This window comes from Ambystoma mexicanum, chromosome 1p (assembly GCF_040938575.1).
Source record: "Ambystoma mexicanum isolate Mex_15411 chromosome 1p, UKY_AmexF1_1, whole genome shotgun sequence".
Classification (NCBI taxonomy): domain Eukaryota; kingdom Metazoa; phylum Chordata; class Amphibia; order Caudata; family Ambystomatidae; genus Ambystoma; species Ambystoma mexicanum.
Genome location: NC_090921.1, coordinates 314244241 through 314263898, shown reverse-complemented (window position 1 = coordinate 314263898; position 19658 = coordinate 314244241). Strand labels below are relative to the sequence as shown.

Genomic DNA, 19658 nt, shown 5'->3' with positions numbered 1-19658 from the left:
TTATTTTCTTTTTTCATTAGCTTGATTTGCAGAGACTACAGACCATTTTGTCGCTCAAAATGTCCTTCCTTCTTGTAAAGACAAGCACTCAGATAAAAATCAATAATTGTTTTCTTCTCTAAGCACCAAGGCAATTTTTAATTTTGTGTGACAGTTGCTGACTAGATTGCAGTGTACACATTTTATTATGCACAAGCAATAATTTGCAAAATCAAGCATACAACAAACACAGTTGCTGACCTTGCAGTCTGGTCCTCTGTTCCATTACATAGTTTGTCGGAAGCCCAGGAACCCCAGCAGAGCCAATCCATGTCCCACTCTCCTCATCCACCCAGAGAGACAATAGCCCTCATTATGAGTGACCCGGTCTGGAAATAATGCCGGTAACAACGGTTACCGGCACCCTTTCTGGACCTGGTCACTCTGAGTCCGTCGGTAGTGGCTGTAAACTACCGCTAGGTCGGACCTGTCAGTAGTTCCAGCCCCTACCAGCAGATAATTCACTAGAGTACCAGCACCGTTACTAACAGTTCTGCCGCTGCCCGTAATATCCCAGTATTGCCGGGATATCGGGCGGCGGAAACTGTAAGCCGAGGTTGCCGGTAGGCGTCGGTACGGGTGATAGAGACTGAGAGAGAAACAGACTGACAGAGATAGAGAAAGAGAGAGCTAGTGAGACAGAGGCAGAGAGAGTGAGAGAAAGAGATCGAGAGAAAGAGAGGGAGAGCAAAATGATGAAATTGAGCATAGGACCTAGTGTCTCTACTTTGTTCTGTACATTGTGATGGCAGGTGACACGCTAGCCCCATAGGTGCTCTATATGAGCATGGCCTCCATCCAGACACATCCAGCAGCACACTATATACTACTACCAGCTCCAGAACATTGCACTGCCACGAGCCATCTTTCATGGATCAGAGGGAGGAATAATCATTGCACAAGGTCCAAAGCTAAGGTTTACCGGGAATGTGTGCACTCACCAGGTAGGCAGCAATCCCAGAGCCAATCAGGAAGCCCACGTACACATCGATGGGATGACTGCGGTACTGGGTGATCTGGGTAAGGCCGCAGATTCCGGCAGCAATGGCGAAAGCAAAGACCAGGACCGGCTTGACCAGCTTGGTGCTGTCGGTGATGATGGAATTGAAATACATCTAGGATAAAATAGAGAGGCCATAGAGTCAAAGAGTAGCAGAAAGGAAGGGCTAGCGTCATTAATAAGAAAAGGGGTTAAAGAACTCACCGAGACATAGACAGCCGCAAACGCGGACAACGTGGCATGCTGGGAGGGAAAGGTCTTCCTGAAAGAGGGGGAAAGGTAGGACACTGTGAGACTGTGTAGAAGTGCTGTGATGAAAGTAAGGTTCTTGGTGAGGCATAATTGTGACATGCTACTGTGGCATGCGCTGGCGGGGCACCAGACGGCACCTACCTGGCAGAGAGGATAGCATGCCGGTCAGCTCCAGAGCATATGTCCTGTGTGATATAAGGGTTGGCATCGCAGGATATGCCCAGCAAGGTATAGTTGGGTTTACAGACTGTCAGAAAGAAGGGGGCATGGTAGCCTGTGGCTAGTTGGATGACATCTGTGACCAGGGCCGTAGAACATAGACCGAAGACGTGGACACCTGGAAAGGGGGAAACCAAATCACCATTCAGTTCTCTGTTTTCAAGCCGGTTGATGGTGTGTATATCAGAAATTAACTCCCGGAAGGGGATCTAGATGTGGCCCCAGAAAATCCGGAGCTTGCAACGTGGGACTTACCAAATTGTATGGCCCCCACCTTCAAGTCCTAATATCTTGCCTCCTGGCTTTGGCCCCCGTTTGCACATTCCCCAGCGACACTTCCCCCTCATCCCACCCAGCTGCCTGTCCCTAGTTTCACGTAACATTCCTACACTCTGACTTCACCTGACCTGGAGGCTCACCACATAGCTCCTGGCCCTTCTCACCCATCACCAATTGCGACCCTGGAAATGGAGAAGGGACTATGATAAGTTCCATTCTCCTTTTTTCCATGGCAGCCATTTTCTTTTTGTAGATTTATAAACGTGTGAAACGGTCACTATGCCATTCAACAACTTAACAATAAAACTATTGGCATTCCAGATAGTAAGTCGGGGTGCTACTAGCTATAACACCCTTGCATACTTCTCAACTCACATGCTTTTGGTGGGTGTCACCCACCGCTGAATCTGTTCACTCATCTGCCAGGCCTCTTACCCATCCATATACTTCCATAGGCTCTTACCCGCCAAAATCAAAACTGTTTACACCCACCCAGGGGACTAAAAAGCCAAAATCTGGAAGGTGGTGGACAAACTTCTAATTATGTCACAGGACAAAGAGGCATGAACACACTGGTGCCTCTGCTTCGAAATAAGGGGTGGGTGCAGACCCTGGCATAAGTGCAAACCCATCATAAAACCTGCACACTGTCACATTCCACCTCACTATATCTCATATTTTATATTTTCTTGTCTATATGAAATTGGTCTATATTGCTTGTGTCTTATTTTATACTATCTATTGTATATGAAATTGGCTTGCACTGTCTGCCGTTTCTGTGAATCCATTTGTTACATATTTTCTATTCTAATGCTACTCACATTCTTACGCTAAGAGTTCTAAATTTAAATTATTGCAGTAATTCCATTTGCTATTGATTAATTGTTTGGGCATAGTGATTTTGTGTGTGTAATTTGACGATGAAATGAATTTTGTTTTTTTTCTTCTTTTTTGTCTGTATTATTTATTGTATATGTGTAAAGTTTTATACTAAAACTATATCACGTTAAATACATTAAATGAAAAGGTTTGAATGGTATGTACTCTGTAAGAGGCTTTGATGCCTGGTAATGGCCTGGGTCCCAAGTGAAAAGTTCATACGATAAATGTGAAAAGGGACAATCGTTTAAACATGCTTTCCTGTCATGTAACTTCTCATATCAGAGCTTAGACGGAAGACTGAAAGGAAGGAAGAATGGGTTTGTCGCAGAAAACGTGTCATTTCAAACTTGGAAGTGCTCCTCCTGCCTGATAGAGTCCCTTTACTTTGATCTCTGGTTTGGTGGCATGGCTGTCATTGTGGGCAGCATTGCAGGTGTGTCGTGAGGATTCGGGGTGTGCCTTGGAAAAGGCAGGTGGAACTGTGGCAGTATCAGTCAGATTCTCCCTGACATGGGAGCGCTTGCATCAGTCTTCACTTGCCTTCTAAAAGGAACTATTTAAAGCCTGATACGAGGGTGACTCTTCACTGTACACCGCCTACATTTTCAGGGACACTGACTTGCTTGACATATCCTTGATTCTGCATCAGCCTTTCAGAAGCCTTTCAGAAGCTGCTGAATGCCTGAAAATCTCTCCAGGCTTCCTGGGGAGCATTTCATCTCTGTTACCCTCTGTCACTGAGTGTTATATTCCACCAGTGGAACCACAGAGGCAGCACTTTATGTCTGTGTGGGGATGTTGGTCATTAATCTGCCACCTCGTCCCCTTCTCTCTGCGTTCAGTATCCAAAGAATTTCCTTTAAAACACTCTGTATAACCCATAGAGCAATCCACGGACAAGGCGCAGAATTCATAGAGGGAAACATCTCCATCAAACTGAGCACTAAGGTCCTGTAACAACATTTTCCTCAACCAAAACAATACTCAGTGCAGACATTTGGTGGATCAGTATTGTCCTGCATCCCGGCAAAACTTTAGAAGTCACTCATGAAGCAAATGCAAACAATCGAAGGCCACATACAATTCAGATAATTGCTAAAAACATGGCTCTTTAACTCACCAAGCTAAACAGGAAACACTGTTGAAGGGAAACAGCCAACACAACACAAGGGCATCCCCCGAAAGAACTGAAACCTAACAAACGGAATCCTGGGTGCCCCAACAAAATAAAGCATTTCAACACAAACTACCATAGAAGGATATGAACCCTGCCAGACCAACATAACCACCACACATAAGGGCACAGACTAAGCAATCACTAGCCACTCAGTACACGGGGCTGTACTGTGAGTGAACGCTGCATGCACAAATAGGTTGCTGTGTCGCACATGTTATGTTTGCAGGACGCAGCAACCTATTTGGTCATGGATGCATGTACTGAGCGTTTAGTGTTTGCTCAAGTATACTGACATCCAAAGCACTAAAGGTGCCGTGCTAAAACTGCAGCAGCTGAAAGGGCTGCTCCCAAACACAGCGTACTCCCCTGAGCAGTTTTATCTGGCACGCCACGCCGCATGCTGCCTGCGTATTTGTTCTCAAAGCTGTGATTTAAATGGGATACAAAATTGATGGCGGGGCTCTGGAAAGGGATTGTGGCAGACTGTATTGAACGAGGCCTAAAGGAGAGGCAGGTGACTTGGGCAAGGGTTTCCTTCTCCAAACAATACATCTTGAGGCTTTGCAGTCATGTGTGGTCGTGTGTGGTCTTGCTTGCCTCCAGCTTGCATACTGTAAATAAAACTCCCTCTGGTTCAGTTTCTAATTAAGTTGCTGTCTGTAAACAAATCCCTCACTCAGATAAAAGCAATTCATACAGGGAGTAAACCACCTTCATTCTGTAAATACATGGCCCATGCTCAGTGTCTTAATTGCTCTTCTTATGAAATCATTTAGGGGTTCAGTTCCCCTGCTGTCTGCCTACCCTGTGATAATCTGCAGCTATTAACCTTCTGTAAGAAAAAGCTAATAGAATACACATATTCCCTGGGGAGGCGCCAGTCTTCTCCAACTAAAGGCTGTGTTTTTTCTGGCCAAAGGACAGACCAGGTTTTAAAGTACCCTGACATCTTCAGCTGGCCTTGAAATCACCCAGGAGAGCACCCGCGAGAAAGGAGAGCAGGACAACTAGCACCTATGCAAACTGCTTGGTGCTTTTCATAAAATCAAAAAGCATTTTGGCAACATAAGAACAGAACACATTTTCATTTATGACATATCTGTGACACTGATCCAAGCCTGCAATCCTTCTCAGCACGTAAGGCACACTGCCCTTTCTGCTTATTTCATGTATGATGACCAATAAAGTGATGGCAAACTTTCAGTCATATGTACACATCTGGAGAGATTTATCCTTTGGCAGTCAGGTGCTGGCTGGCAGGCAGACGGTTTCCCTGAACATATTTCTTTCATGGTGGCAGTTTAGTTTAGCTGTCGCTGCCACACTCGCAGACACCAACATTGGACTGGGTGTTACTGGGGAGACTAAGGATGCCCTGGCGGCACCCTGGCTCAAGTCCAGCTTTTGGAGACTGCCGGGGCTCCTCCCCAGCTAGCTCAGACCCACTTAAGCCCCTTCTTGATGCCATTTATTCCCCCTGACTTCAATACCAGTCTATTGGGAGGCTGGCATATTTCGACAGGTTGAATCACCTGGTATGCTGTCAGCCACACAGTAACCATAGACCCAACTTCGCAGATGTCTTCAAGACTGACAGTGCTTGATCCATAAAAATGTACTCTGATGTGTAGGGGTGGGTGTCTGCTGTTTTTTCTCTCTTAGTATCAGATTTTCACCCAGGACTCCATTGCAGAGGGGTCCTACAGAGATGTTCTCCCATTTTGTTATGGAAATCTAAAAAAATCCATCCTTAAAATTCTGGGAATAAAATGTCTTCCATGAAAACAAAATGGCGTCAGCATTTCGGGTAATGTCTGAAAATGAAAACGCAGAGCAGCCAACTAGAAAGGGGGAGGGGTTTGGGGAGACCCTCAAAGGGGAACCTATCTATCAGACTATTTAAGAAAACCTCTGGGGTGCCAAGGTTGGAAGTGATGTTTTAAACCCACTGCCCTCTGTGGAGGTCTTTGACTTCTTCCCTCTTAGATAAGGACATTTGTTGGGCTTCCCAGCCATTAGAACCTCGAAAGACTGCTTAACTGAAGCAACGCCAATGGAGTTCCACATACCCACAAATCTGACGGTGCGGCGCAGGAAGGAGTTGAAGTTGCACCCGCCGGCGTTGATGCTGCCTTCGGATCCACTCCGGCCCTTCAATTTGGACTGGATACAGTAGACGATGCCCTCGCCCACCATGATCTGCACAGAGGAAGGGGGAAACGGCCATTAGCACTCAGGGTTGGGCTGGAGAGAACCTGGCGAATTTTCATTCTTTCATAATAACAACAACAATCAGTTGTGACCTCCATGCCAGATTCCTCCTGCTTACACATACCGTAATAACGGGTGCTATTATTAGCCAATGTAACTCTACTCAGTTTATCAACCTTGGAAGGATGAATGCTTATTTTATTTGGCCTGGCTGTCATTGAACTTGCAAAGTGCAGGCTTGCCCCATGTTGGAGGCGAGTGCTTAACTCATGAGATATCCACCTCACCCATACATCGGCTCTCATTACAAGTTTGCCGCTATCCCACCGGTAATTCTGGTGGGATACCGGCAAACTAACCTACTGTTTCCGGTAATACTGGTGCCGGAAATAGCAGCTGTTTTTTTTGCCACTGGGGGTCTGATTTACCCCCAGCTCTTTTTTGGACATAAATCAGTGAACCCCAACCAGCTAAGTATAGTTTGCCGGTCCTGGAAAATTGCTGGTCACGGAATTACCAACAATTTAACCAGACCAGCAAACTTATAATGACCCCCTTATGTCTAAATTGAGGATCCAAAGCTGCTGGATCTCTGAGTCCTGGTGGGAAAGAGAAGCCCCCTAGGAGTTATTCTGACACATAACCTGGGAGTGGTTAGTTAGAGTGCAACCTGTGCCGTAAGTGTGGTGAACATGGCAGAATGAGGCTTGGGCTCTGCTGTGGAGGAATGGGGTGGTAACATCCTCTGGGTGTGATCAGAGGTGTGTGTGTCTGTGTGGGTGCGGTTGGGATGCTAACATGTTCCTGGACCCCCCAGGGGTGGTCAGCATGGGTGGGAAGCTGTTTAATCTGTCCTTCGAGAAGAACATAGTGTGTTGTAGTTAGTGTAAGGAGTGTGGGATGTAACTTGTTCCCTGTGCATGGCAAGAGTAACCAGGGCCATGGATGTAGTCAGAAGAAAGTGTCTCAATATGCCCCGTGGTCATTATAATGACAGGGAGTGCTATAGTCTGCCCTATGAGTGTGATCATTATGTCCTTAAGTGTGGTTGGTGTAACTAGTCCTACAGGTGTGGCCATATGGGCTTTAACATGTCGTCCAGGTGTGTTAAATGTGTGTAACAGGTAACTATTACAAATAATAATGAAACAAACCCAGAGTGTGGTCTACATTGATGAAGTAGCATGTCCCTTGAATGTTGGAAGTGTAGAGGATGTCTCCAGTTGAATATGGGTGTTGTCAGGATGGGGGAGGTGTAACATGTCCACTGGGTGGGATGAGAAGGAGCATGGCATACATCGCCTAGTTCTGTTCAAGGTTGGGGTTTCACCATACGTCTTGGGTTGGTCAGAGTGGGGATGTATCATGTCCACAGGGTGTTCAGAAGACAATATTATCATGTCCGTTCAGTGAGGGCAGAGTGGGTCTGTACTGTCACAGAGTCTTTCTGGGTTGGCCAGAGTGGGCTGACCATGCGCTTTACGAGTTGTCAATATGTCGTGGATAGGATAATAAAGGGTTGTGGGGGTGGAGTGCTGTAAAATGGGGGTGCCTCCTGTGGATGGGGTTGTAACAGGCCACAGGGGTGTAGTTAATGTGTCGTACGTGTGGTCATCATTATAGGGTCCTTGGGTGTGACCATTTTGGGAGGTGCAGAGTTAACATGCCCTCTGGGTATAGACATTGTGGTAGGGTGTAACATCTCCATTGCTTGTGTGTGGTCAGTGTGTGGTGTAACATGCCCCCTGGTTGTGGTCAGCTTTGAGGTACTCAGCAAGTTCCCTAAGGGTGGGGCGGCTGTTGGGTGTTTGCTAAATCTTAGTATAGTCTAGCTTCCCAACCTGCCCGCGTTGCGCACTGTATGGGAATGAGGCCCACAATACTTATTACAGGTATTCTTAGAATGTCCAGTTACTCACAGAGCATTCAAGTACTAATTTAGGTCTCTCGTACTCACAGGTGTCCTGGGCATATATTTAGGTGGAAGTTACAGATGGTGGCTACAGCTACTCAGAGATCGGGGTACTAATGAATGACACATGTTCCCACATAGGTTCCAGGAACGTATAGTGGTCCCTGGTACTCACGGACAATGCAGGCACTCACAAAGGCTATGGGTATTCATGGAGATCCTGGATATTCACAGAGGATGTAAGTACCCAGAAAGGCTACAGTTACCCACAGAGGCTCATTTACCTGCCAAGGCAAAAGTTGTTCACACAGCCAAAGATACTCATGTTGGTCATACAGATAAAGGTACTCACAGAGACTTTAAACGCTAGTAATCACTCACCGAAATGGTAGGTGCTCACAGAGGTAGCCCATACTCACATATGACTTAGGTACTCACAGTAGTGTATGTCTTCAAGAGGTGATAGGAAGTCACAGAGACGGCATGCACCCACAGAACCCAAAGGCACCCACAGAATCCCTGGTCACACACAGAGGCCACCTGTTATCCACAGAGATCCAGTATATGATGATGGCCCCAGACACTCACAGATGCCATGAGAATCACTGAGTCACCAGGTACTGACGAAGGCCCCAAGTTCAAATGGAGGTAGTAGGTACTCACAAAGTACTCACACGTACACACAGAGAAAAAACAGGTTGTTGCCATCTCTGCCGATGTTGCATCTACTCACAGATGATTAAATCATCTACAAAAGATGTGGGTACTCACCAAAGCTGCAGGCACCCACAGCAGCATGAGGTACTCACCAAAGGCTGAGGTATAAAGGAGGCTCTGGGTATTCTTTAAAACAGTAGGTACTCAAAGTGCTTAGATAAGCTAAAGGTACTCACACATTTACCAGCCAACTACTTACAGAGGCCTCAATACTTACAGAGGTCACTCAAGGTTTTCAATGCGGCAATCTGTACTCTCGAGGGCCTCAGGTACTCAGAGAGGCTGCAGGTACTCACCGAGGCTGCAGGACCAGCGAATGCCAGACTGAGCAGCATCAGGAGGGGAATCATCTCCTCGTTGGTCTCAACAAAGGGCATGGAGAGTGCGCGGTCGTAGCATTGGAAGCCCACCTTGGCCGGCTTGAAGAGGTCCGTCAGCTCCAGGAAGTAGAGAGTCACGATGGAGGAGGCCACGATGGGCAGCTGCAAGACACAATGCAAGGAGTGCGGTAAAGGCGCCAACCAGGAAGAGGGAGAGTCATGGGGTAAGAAGGGTGGAGAGTAATGCTCCATAAGCCAGGACAGTATGGTCTAGCAGATTAAGGAACCAAAAAGGTGAGGAGAGCCATTGACCAGAAAGGTTTAGATGAGGACAGTCAGGGACCAAGGAGACTCTTGGACAAGGGAAGACAAAACAGATTCATGGATGAGGAAGGGAGGTGATGCCTTGAGGATGAAGGTGGAGTGCCATAAGCGAGGAAGGGCGGGGAGTCTTGGACTAGGGATTTTGGCATGAGAAAGGTCATAGATGAAGCAGAAATAACTGATGTGCTTCGGGGCCCAGGAAAGGAGAGAGTCATTGACCTGGAAGTGAGCAGGGAGGAGAGTCATTAATTGACAAAGAAATGAGGTGCATCATGGATGAGGGATGCAGGACCATTACAGACCAAGAAGGGAGGCAGCAGAGGCAGACTGCCCTATCTCTGGAGATTTCCCCAGGAGGCCTTTGCACCCTGGGCCACTTTCGTGTGGCTACCTATTCAATTTCCAAATGTTCTCATTGGAAAACCGTAGGGCTTGCTGAAAATGTGTAATATGGGGCCACTCTGAAAATGATTTCCGGGCCTCTTTTGGTTCCCAGTCCACCCCTGCGAGGGGGCGGGGGGTGAGCAGAGTCAATGGAGGACTGTATTTTCGATATTATAGTTTCTTATCACTTCTGAAACATTGTCAACATCTAATTTAACCCGCACTGTGCCAGGATAAAGACTAGGCAGAACACTCTCACCGGTTCCTCTCTGGGTAATTAGCAATTGCTACAAGATAAAATATGTATTACACTATCTAATCTAGTGGTCTAAAAATGTAATTTTCCAAAATGTTCTACATGCTTATGTGAACACAATGGGCAACATGACCAGTGTGGAGGTAATTCCTATTGAACTGCAGTCTAATGGAAATTCCTGCGTAATTACCGACATACTCAATTGCTGTTACTGCGAGGAATTTCGACCATCCACATGGTGGATGTGCGCTTAGCTGGGCTTTTTTTTAAAATGTTAAATGAAATTGAATGATGTAGATCAACCTCTGGAAAATGTGTGGGGCTAATCTGCACACATTTTCCTATGCTCACTGCACAACATACACATAGATCTGTATAGTCTGGGTGGACAGAGCCTACAGGTGCAGTCCTTCTTGTCACATTTAGATGGAATGTGACACCCAGGAGTATGCCAGCATAAATGGCTATCTACATCCAATAAAATACAGCTAAAAACCCTATCCTTGACCTACAAAGCCCTTAATAACGCAGCCCATAGCTACCTCACAGATACATTCCAGAGAAGAACCTCTCTCAGACCTACCAGAACAGGGAATGCTAACGGTCTGACCATACCTAAATACAAACTCACTTCTATTGGTGGCAACAGCTTTACTGTAAAGGCTACTAAATTCTGGAACTCACTGCCTCAAGATCTGAGAGCTGACCAACCCTACCTAAATTTCAGAACAGAAAAAATGTAATAAAATACATCATTGCCACTGACCCCTAGTGCCCCTGTACCTGCCCACATCTGAAGAGACCTCTTACCCGGCATTAATAGTGTATTACGTTTGAAGACCATGTGCAATCTAGTCTTCCTGTGCGTAATCTAATCTACTTGTGAGCCTAAGTGATATACGAAGGGCCTTACCTTTGTAACATATATTTGTGTACAGTGCTTATTGTTTACTTCTCTAATTATATAGGTTATTTCTATTCTTTGCCATTATTTTGTACATTGTGTATACCTTGTAAGCATGTAAATACTGTATCCTGTGCTCATTTCGTAACTTTGTAAGCTTTGCATTTCCATACTGCTGTGCCCTTTTACTTACGAGTCTGGTGCGCATAACAAATGAATAAACAAACAAACATCAATGTATCTCAAAACAGAGAGGGCAAAACCTTCCTCCTGCCATGGCCAACCTAAATTAAATATTAAAGGCTCCATGGATCTGCCCTGTCCTTTTGTGTAAGCACTGCAGAATGGTGGCATCAATTAACATAATTAGCATACTAATAGGGTATACTTCAAACAGGCACACATGGGGCCTGGCTGCAGAGACTAAGACAGGAAACTCCCACCAACCTTTGATATGCACTGTGTCAACATGAAGCCAGCTCCTGCCTCTAAGTATCAATGACAGTGAGCTGTCATGCCTGGTACATGTGATTAAAGTGGGAAACTCCCACAGGGGGACTTCCCCATTCAGATGGTGCAAGTATGTGAATTGATGGAGACAGAAAATCTGGTCTCGCCCCATCTTCAAGGGAAACCTGTCACTTTAATCAGGAACCACAGAGAGCTCAATTAACCAGATAGACCATTTGATCCACAACAGACAGGAAGATGGGTGGGACTTAGTAGTACATGTTTTCACCCCTTTATCTTTCCTGTTGCAAAGCACTCTGGTTATTACCTCACACAAACAAGAGATTGTTGGTGGGGACCCAGGATTAGTTCATTAACGTAGGCTTAGCCTACACCAATCACTGGGGCATATTTAGCTTTGAATGGGGGTTGAGTCCCTCTTTTGGCAGATCATTTGAAGACTTCACATGAAGTAACAGAATAACTCATTTTGACCCTGGCTGAAGGCGCGGTCTGCCTCACAGCATCCACCAGTGAAGGAAGGCCAGGGTTTCCAAAGAGGGAAGCAAGATCCCTCCCCTAAACATCTCCCAGGGAACAAAGGGCGATACTGAATCCAGAGGACCCGTCAGGAGCTCCAGAACCAGTAACTAGCAACCAGACAGAGTGCCCTGCTAGGCTCTGCAAGCAAGCAAGCTTCCTACGTGGGAAGTGCCAGAGAGTCTCTGAACCAAGTGCCTGCAACACTCTCCTCAGCTTTGGGCCGTCTGCCTTAAAGGATGACACAAGCACAGTGTAGAAGCTAGGAGGAGTGCATCGACAAGCATCAGGCAGCCTCTGCCTTAAAGGATATTTTAGAGCCAGTCGAGCTGCAACCGACTGCACCACTGACTGTTGTCACACTGCAATTGTTAACTTCATCTGAGATGCCATGACCAGTGCTTCAGACCCACCAACCAGGACTGCGACAACGATTCCTGACACTCAGCCGCTGTGTAGGCCAGCCTGTAGCCGTCCGTCCAGCCTCGCTCTCCAAACTGCCTGCCCCCTGATACCCGCAGCTGTCTCCCGTCTTGAACTCTGTCGTAGAAGCTGCAAAACGCCCGGGAACGGACTCTGTCGAGCACCAAGAACTTCTACAAGCACAAGGTACATTGTGGTTCTGTCCGCCTTGTCCTTCTCTGAAAGCCCTGAGTGACACTCTATGACCCATTGCTCCCTTTGTGCTGAAACCAAGTATCCTTGAACTATTGTGATTAATTACTTTACCGACTACCGTCCTGTCAGTATCCTAAGTGCATCCCTTTTCCTTCTTGAAACTGTTTGTCCTCTGCATTCATTTACAGGGTTGGTTGTGTTTTGTAGTGTGCTATAGCTATAATAATTAAGTAGATATGTTTATACAACGTTGACTGGACAGCCCCTTGTATCATTGGGTAATATTAGCATGTTTGCTGTGTTACAACTAATCAACGATCCACGACCATGGGAGATAAACCTGCTGTTCCATCCACTATACCAAAATTGGACAAGGAGGTTTATAATTTGCTTGTGTTTACAATCTGTTCGGATCCCTTGCCATGTACTAGAGGTGTGGGGCTGAGTGGTGGTTCAGAAACCGATATTCATCCCTGGACCACTGATTCCCCCAGAAGCTGATTCATCACAGTTACTGCCACTAGGTCTGTTGGTAAATCTGTCAGATTACGAGTGGAGGCAAGGCAGTGTTATTCCCCCATTAATGAAGTCCAATGGAACTCCATGGGCATTCTATGGGAATTAGTGTGAGTGTGAAACCGGCCAGTGGCAATTACTCCAGTTTTTCCATGTAAGGTGGAGGAAATTCCTCCAATCATCAAGTGCTGGAGGTGTTTCCACTACTTTGCCTACAAATTCATAGTATGGCAGTATTGTAAACATTACTGCCACTTTTTTACTGCATGGCCATTCTCGGAATGACCCCCACAATATTTTTAATAATATATGTGTATAACTTAAGTACAATGATTTTAAATGTTCAAATTTCATGTAGTGCAGAAGAGAGTAGAGGGCCATCATACAGAAACACATGTGACAGGTTGCCTTTGGTCAATCGGTAGGATCACTCAACCTCTTATTGGATCTATGGATATCCATTTTACCAATTAAAACCTAGCCAGTAGCCCATTTAATGGTGGTCAAGAAACTGTCCAGCTGACCAGAAAACTACCATGTAGGTACTCCTCAGAATGTTGGTTATTGTATAGAGCTGCCCCTAACAAGCAATCCAATTGTCAAACTGGAGGAAGATTAGAGGATTCAGCGTACCTTTCCTTCTGATGACACATGCCAGTATTAACGTGTTCTAAAACCTAGTGTGTTTCTCATATTGGGATCCAGCTGTGGTTCCCTTATTTTTAGTTTTGGCTCTCTTAACCAATTAAGCAATTAGTGTGTCTCTGAATCTTTTCCTTGCACTGAAGCTTTGCCTGTAAGTATTATATATGCATTTGCCAGACACTAACAATAGAGGTGCAGGAACAGGGGCGTGGGGGGAACAAAACAAGTCCGGTCCAGCAGAGCCCTGGGTTAAGTGCAGAGAGGTTGCCCCGCTCATGGAGCGTTAGCTGAAAGTGCAGTAATGTTGAACAAAGTGCAGCAGCCCGGAGGGAAGTGCAAAAGACTGGAGGGAGAGCCTGTGACCTGTAGGCTCTGGAGGTGAACCAGGCAACCAGTCAGCAAAAACTGAAGATGGGCGCACTCACCAAAAATTTCTTATATCCCCAAATTCGACATTGCACTTTTCACACCAAGAAAATCTCACACCTTTCTTTAACAATGTTCTCATGGTTTTTGTCCTCTCAGCCAAATCCTTGATACATTTGCCATGGAATTCGACCAACCACCAATATGATGATAATTCATTTTTTATCCTTTGGGGCATTTATCTTCATTATTGAATCTAAGGTTGCATATGTTGGTTTCACCCCATCTGCCGATAACTCATACCCCAAACACTGGACTTTCGCAACCTTAAATTTACATTTCTACGTCAAGATAGACAAACCTGCTTCTGCTCTTCTCATTGACACCTCTTTCAGTCGTTCATCATGCTCCTCCTTATTCTTCCCGCACACCAATATATCATCCTGGTAGCAGCACGTCCCTGACAACCCCTTTAGCAACTTGTTCATAACCCTTTGGAATAGACTCAGGGATGTCATTTCACCAAAATGCCTGGCGTGGCGGAAGTGACATCACACGACCCTTAACCTCTGATGACATCACAGAAAGTGATGCCATTTGGCCCACCTCAAAAGGACATCATGGGAAGTGATGGAACACAACCTTTCACCCCTTGACAAAACAAGAAGTGGCATCACATAGCATTGCTCCTAAGTACACTTAAAAAAATATGGTTACAATATCACTATATATACATTTCATAGAGAATGGATCACCATATGTATCACCATATGTATCGTTAATATCAGCGTGTATAGGCCCATATTACCAAATTAATGTGAATGCAAACAGACGTCCAAGGCCAAATCATAATGATGTGTTGTTTTATACACTTACGCTTAAGTGCTTTATATAGAGCAAATATACATACAATATCAGCCAACATGTGTTGGTACTCATTTATCGACCTCAGAAGGATGAAAGGCTGATTTGAGGTGTTTAAGAACAGACTAACTGCCTCATCACAAGTTTGGCGGTAACCCTTAAATACAGTGGTAATGCTATTACCGCCACATTTAAAGGTCTGCCAAATCATGGGCTTGGCAGATTTACCCCCAGCTCTGAGCTGGGGGCAATTCTGCCACAATCTTTCTGATTTTGGGTGCTAGTACCGCCGGCGGAATAACCACTGGCGGTAACAGTGCAGAATATTCCCCTTTGGGACTGACCGTTCCGCCAGACCAGTGATCCGGCGCTAAAAGCGCCGGGGGGATGGCAGTAGGGCTAATAGCCCTGTTAGCGCCCAACTCATGATGAGACTCACCCCATGAAGTGTGCCTGAAATAAACCTTTAATGAGTATAGCAATTATTGTATAGAATTCCTTGGAATACACATTATTTGTTATTCCTATTCTTTGTTATTTAGGGTCACTCCTCAAACCCTCTGTTTTTTTTAAAGAGGCCTGAACAAGAAAGCTAGCAACTCCAGAAACATAGAGCCACATGGTGCTGGCCACAGCCCAGAAGCTTACCTTTAAGAAAATAAATATATATTTTATTTAGTATTTTTTTAGGGGTAGCAAGGCAGATCTCAGGGATCGCAAATGCGACCCCTGGGCACCCCCAAATGCCATCCCTGAATACACTTGAAGCAGACACCAATCCGAGCGGCATACTTTTACCTCGATATAAGCTAAAAGGTGTTCTAAATGCAGTTAGGTTCATGGAGTCAGGATGTAGTTTAACCTGATGGTAAGTTTCCTTCAGGTCAAGAGTTGAAAACATTGTAGCTTCTCCAATTCTCACCAGCAGTTCATCAATTTTGGGGAGTGGAAACCTATCTGGTATCACATTTTTATTAAGACCCCTAAGGTCAATGCACAGTCTCAAACTCCCATTGGGCTTGCGCACGGTCACCATGGGGCATATCTATTCTGTCGAATCAGCTTCCTCAATCATAACTTCATTCATCATACGATTCAGTCAATCTTCCACATCTGCCCGTAAAGCAAGCTCTTGATGCATGCTCTTGACCTTATTGGTACCGCCTCAAGACTTAATCTAATCAGATGGACAAATCCTTAAAGACATTCCATCCTTTCTGCAAAGACCTCTGCAAACAACTTAACCACCTGCTTCTCCATCATCTGAACTGATTCCACTGAACCCGGGCCCTCCGCGGAAGAATTACCTCAGAGGGATGATCAGGATCAAGTCTCAACCCAAGATTGGCCTGGGCATCCCATGATAGTAAATTCCCACCCTTGGATGTTGCTCTAACCAGTCCTTGGGTGCAACTCCCTCCATATCTGAACTGAGCCCGATATTCCCCCACTATGTTGATAAGAATGTCCCCATAAGTGTGTGCACTCAAGCTTTCCTCTTGTAGAACACAACAATTACATTTTTCCCTCCAAGTTTCCATGTTTACAAGGGTATAATCTATCAGTAATCTCACTGGTACAGTATTAACTGATATCTCTGTATGGGGTTTTGCCTATTTGGGCATTGCATTAACGGAATTTACCACACACACTTCTTCTCCTCCATCACTCCCTTCATCCTGCCAAAAAGTCATGCAATCTTGCATTGCTTTAATACTACCAGGCTTGTTCCAGTGCCTGCAACAACGAGTGACATGACTCTTTCTTCTACAGACCTTACATATCACATGATATCTAAAGCACTGTTTATCAATAGCCAAATGGTCAGGGTTTCAACACCTATAATATCTCCTGACAAAAGATCTCCCTTCCATCCTTTGCTTGAAATTCACTTCCTTTTTATTTGTCTGTTTAGTCACTTCTTTATTGTTCTGCGATTTAAGAGATTTATTCTGGTCAACAGCACTTGCACAGCCGGCAGCAGACTTCGTGGGTTCTCTATCCAAAGCCTTAATTCACTTCTATGCCTGCTCCACCATTTTCGCAATTTCAATAGCCCCCTCTAATGTAAAACCCACACCACTTCCTCCTTCTCGCCACAGGGCTTCTCTAATCTCGTGATCAGCATATTGAATCATTAACTGTTCCCTGATATGTTCATTTCTACAATGGGTGTAGTCGTACTTTATATCCAAACCACAAAGGACAATGACAGATTCTTCAATTGTTTCTCCAATCTTTTGATCACTTATGGCAAAGTGTATCTCGCTAAGAATTTATTTTCCTTGATGATAAAATGCTTGTCTAACTTCAAGAGGCTCTGCTCAAAAATAGATAAACCCTCTGCTTCTGGGCTCAGCAAATCGGGTAGTTTTCTAAATTTTGTTTGACCCTCTTGTCCCAGGCAATGTTATAACATAGACTGCTTGCGGTCAGCAGAAAAATTACTCCTATACTCTGTGCAGATACCACATGAAGCCATCTTTCCAATCCACCCCCTTGACATTGGGCTCACCTCGGTGTACCAGAAATAACACAGATGAAGGTACATTCATTTCCTTTAAGCTGAGTTAAGTACCACTGACTATTTGGACAGAGCACACTGTCTGAAGAACTCCACATCGATGCACTTGTCCGCAAAAACACTCCTGGTGTGTGTTTTTTAGAACAAATTTCCTTTTCTAATCAAAAGTCAGTGTCCTTGACAACATTTACTGCTGGATGCTTTGAAAAACATGTGAGCTTGAAGAATAATCAAGATTTACACTTGGATCATGCACACCCACAGTTCCACGTAAAGCGCCTGACCTTCGAAGGGTACTGTGCACTGGTATAACGTGCATTGTCTGCAAGCTTGCTGTTAGGGTTGGCTCCTGTGCTTGCATGTATGCTGTGCCAGGATTGATGCCATCATCAGTATGTAGGCTGTGAGTGTGGAGTGTGAGGTTAGAATGTTTGGAGTTGAATTGGTTCTAACCCAGGCAGTTACAATATGTGAGCCTGGGTGGTGGGAGCCAGTGGGCTCTTATCCCTGATCCTCCTGATATCTCTATGACTTGATGACATCTGATCCTGTAACTAAGAAGCCTAATAAAATAACCACTAAGCGTACCTGTCCTGAGTATCCTGAGTGTCCTTGAGTGAACCCTATGACCAAGGGCTGGTCATAACAATTGGCGACGAGGAAGGTCCAAGGAATGGTGAAGAAGGACCTTGGATAGGACTGCATATTATGGAAGAAGAGTAGAAACAGGTACCTGTGTGATGTCATGTGAGAGAAGAGAAGAGACTCTGCTGCGGGGGGTACAGGCAAGAGGCCAAGTGAATGTAAGAAGAGAGGGAGAGCCCACTGCCTCCCATGGACTGTGCAGCACCCACCACCCAGGGCTGGGAGTGACAGCCTGTCCCAGTAGTTCCCCTCAGGGGGAGAAGAGATTTTGTCCCTGTCTTCCTCTGGCAAGGGCTAAAGGAGGCTGTCCAGTCGTTGAGGAGCTGTGATTCACCCAGGGCTGTGGGAGGCAGTTTGCCCAAGAGACACCTGGGGAGAGACTGTGTGCTGGGTTGCACAGTCCCGACAGCTGACCTGAACTGTAATGAAAACTGGCGCCGGAGAGAAACAATGTGAAGTTGCAGTGTTTAAATGCTGTGATTACACTGGAGGAGTGGCGTGGGAGAAGAGCCCTGTCACAATAACGCAATGCTGTTTATGTTTGCTACCGTTGGGATTCATGGTGAGCTGGAGCTCTGTTACCATTCACAGCTCACTGCATATGGTGACGTATTAGAATCCACCGGAGGAGTTGGCAATGTCGTGGAACGCCGAAGTGGTTCACTGAATAAGGTCACGGAGTCAGTGGTGTACTGCCCGGGCCGCGGGCATTGTTGAAGATGGAGCGTCGTGTTTTCTGTGGATTTTGTGAGTGACGTGAACCTTAGAGGAAGGCACCAGCCAGCATATCACAGCATGACCAGGAAGTGAGATTTGCATTTGTTTCAAGGAAGTGCTCCGCATGTTAATCCGCCTTGAGAGAAAGCAACGTGACGATGTGGGAAGGAAGTCGGCCCAGCGTGTTCAACGTTTTCAAACGGAGCGGCCTACGTGGACCGGAGGCACTTTCAGTTGTTTCATGGGGGCTGATGGGGCAAGGCTGCCAAGTGGAGAGTAATGTTGGCAAGGCAGTCGGCCTCCCCATGAAGTTGAGTGCGGTGCTTGGGTGAAGCAGTCGGTCTACCCATTAAGTAAGAGCAGAGCGCGGCACATGGGGGCAATTCAGAATGCTACTGTTATTATTGGCAGCGAGTTTGTCATGTTATGCCTAATCATTGCATATTGGGACATGTAGTTGCAGTAGGCGCAACAATGTGTTTGTAGTACATGCCGATGTTATCTGTATATAACATGGAGCATTTGAAATGTATGAATGTACATCTTTTGATTTGGTGACAATGATTAATACATTTAGCTGGTGGCATATTGAAAGGGAATTTCATCTATGCTGTCGTATGTTTAGTTGTAACTTATTGGGGAATTGCAGGTTTTAGCATGGGTGTCTTAGACGCAACATGGATTTGCATATGAGATCTGGTAATGATTGCATGATGATAAATTGATGGTGTGTGTGAAAAACCATTTGGTATATCAGTTATGGCAAATATATATAATATAATAATCAGAATGATGTTATCCAGTTCATGCTCAGCATAACATTTTTTGGAGGCATTTCAGCAATTAGTTGCCCAATATTGCCAACATGGACTTTTAGGAAATTACATGCAATTCACA

The 19658-nt window shown here is 45.5% G+C and overlaps 1 protein-coding gene across 2 annotated transcripts in view; it reads right to left on the bottom strand.

The window, feature by feature from the left end:
* PLPPR3 (phospholipid phosphatase related 3) overlaps positions 1 to 19658 on the bottom strand; it is a 63905-nt gene that overhangs the window by 2953 nt on the left and 41294 nt on the right. For both annotated transcript variants that reach the window (XM_069647682.1, XM_069647689.1), the window contains exons 3-7: positions 8985 to 9170; positions 5918 to 6047; positions 1433 to 1628; positions 1244 to 1301; positions 981 to 1154 (exon numbers count right to left, since the gene is read on the bottom strand). In XM_069647682.1, coding sequence (XP_069503783.1) covers positions 981 to 1154; positions 1244 to 1301; positions 1433 to 1628; positions 5918 to 6047; positions 8985 to 9170 — 744 coding nt within the window. The remainder of the gene's footprint in view (positions 1 to 980; positions 1155 to 1243; positions 1302 to 1432; positions 1629 to 5917; positions 6048 to 8984; positions 9171 to 19658) is intronic.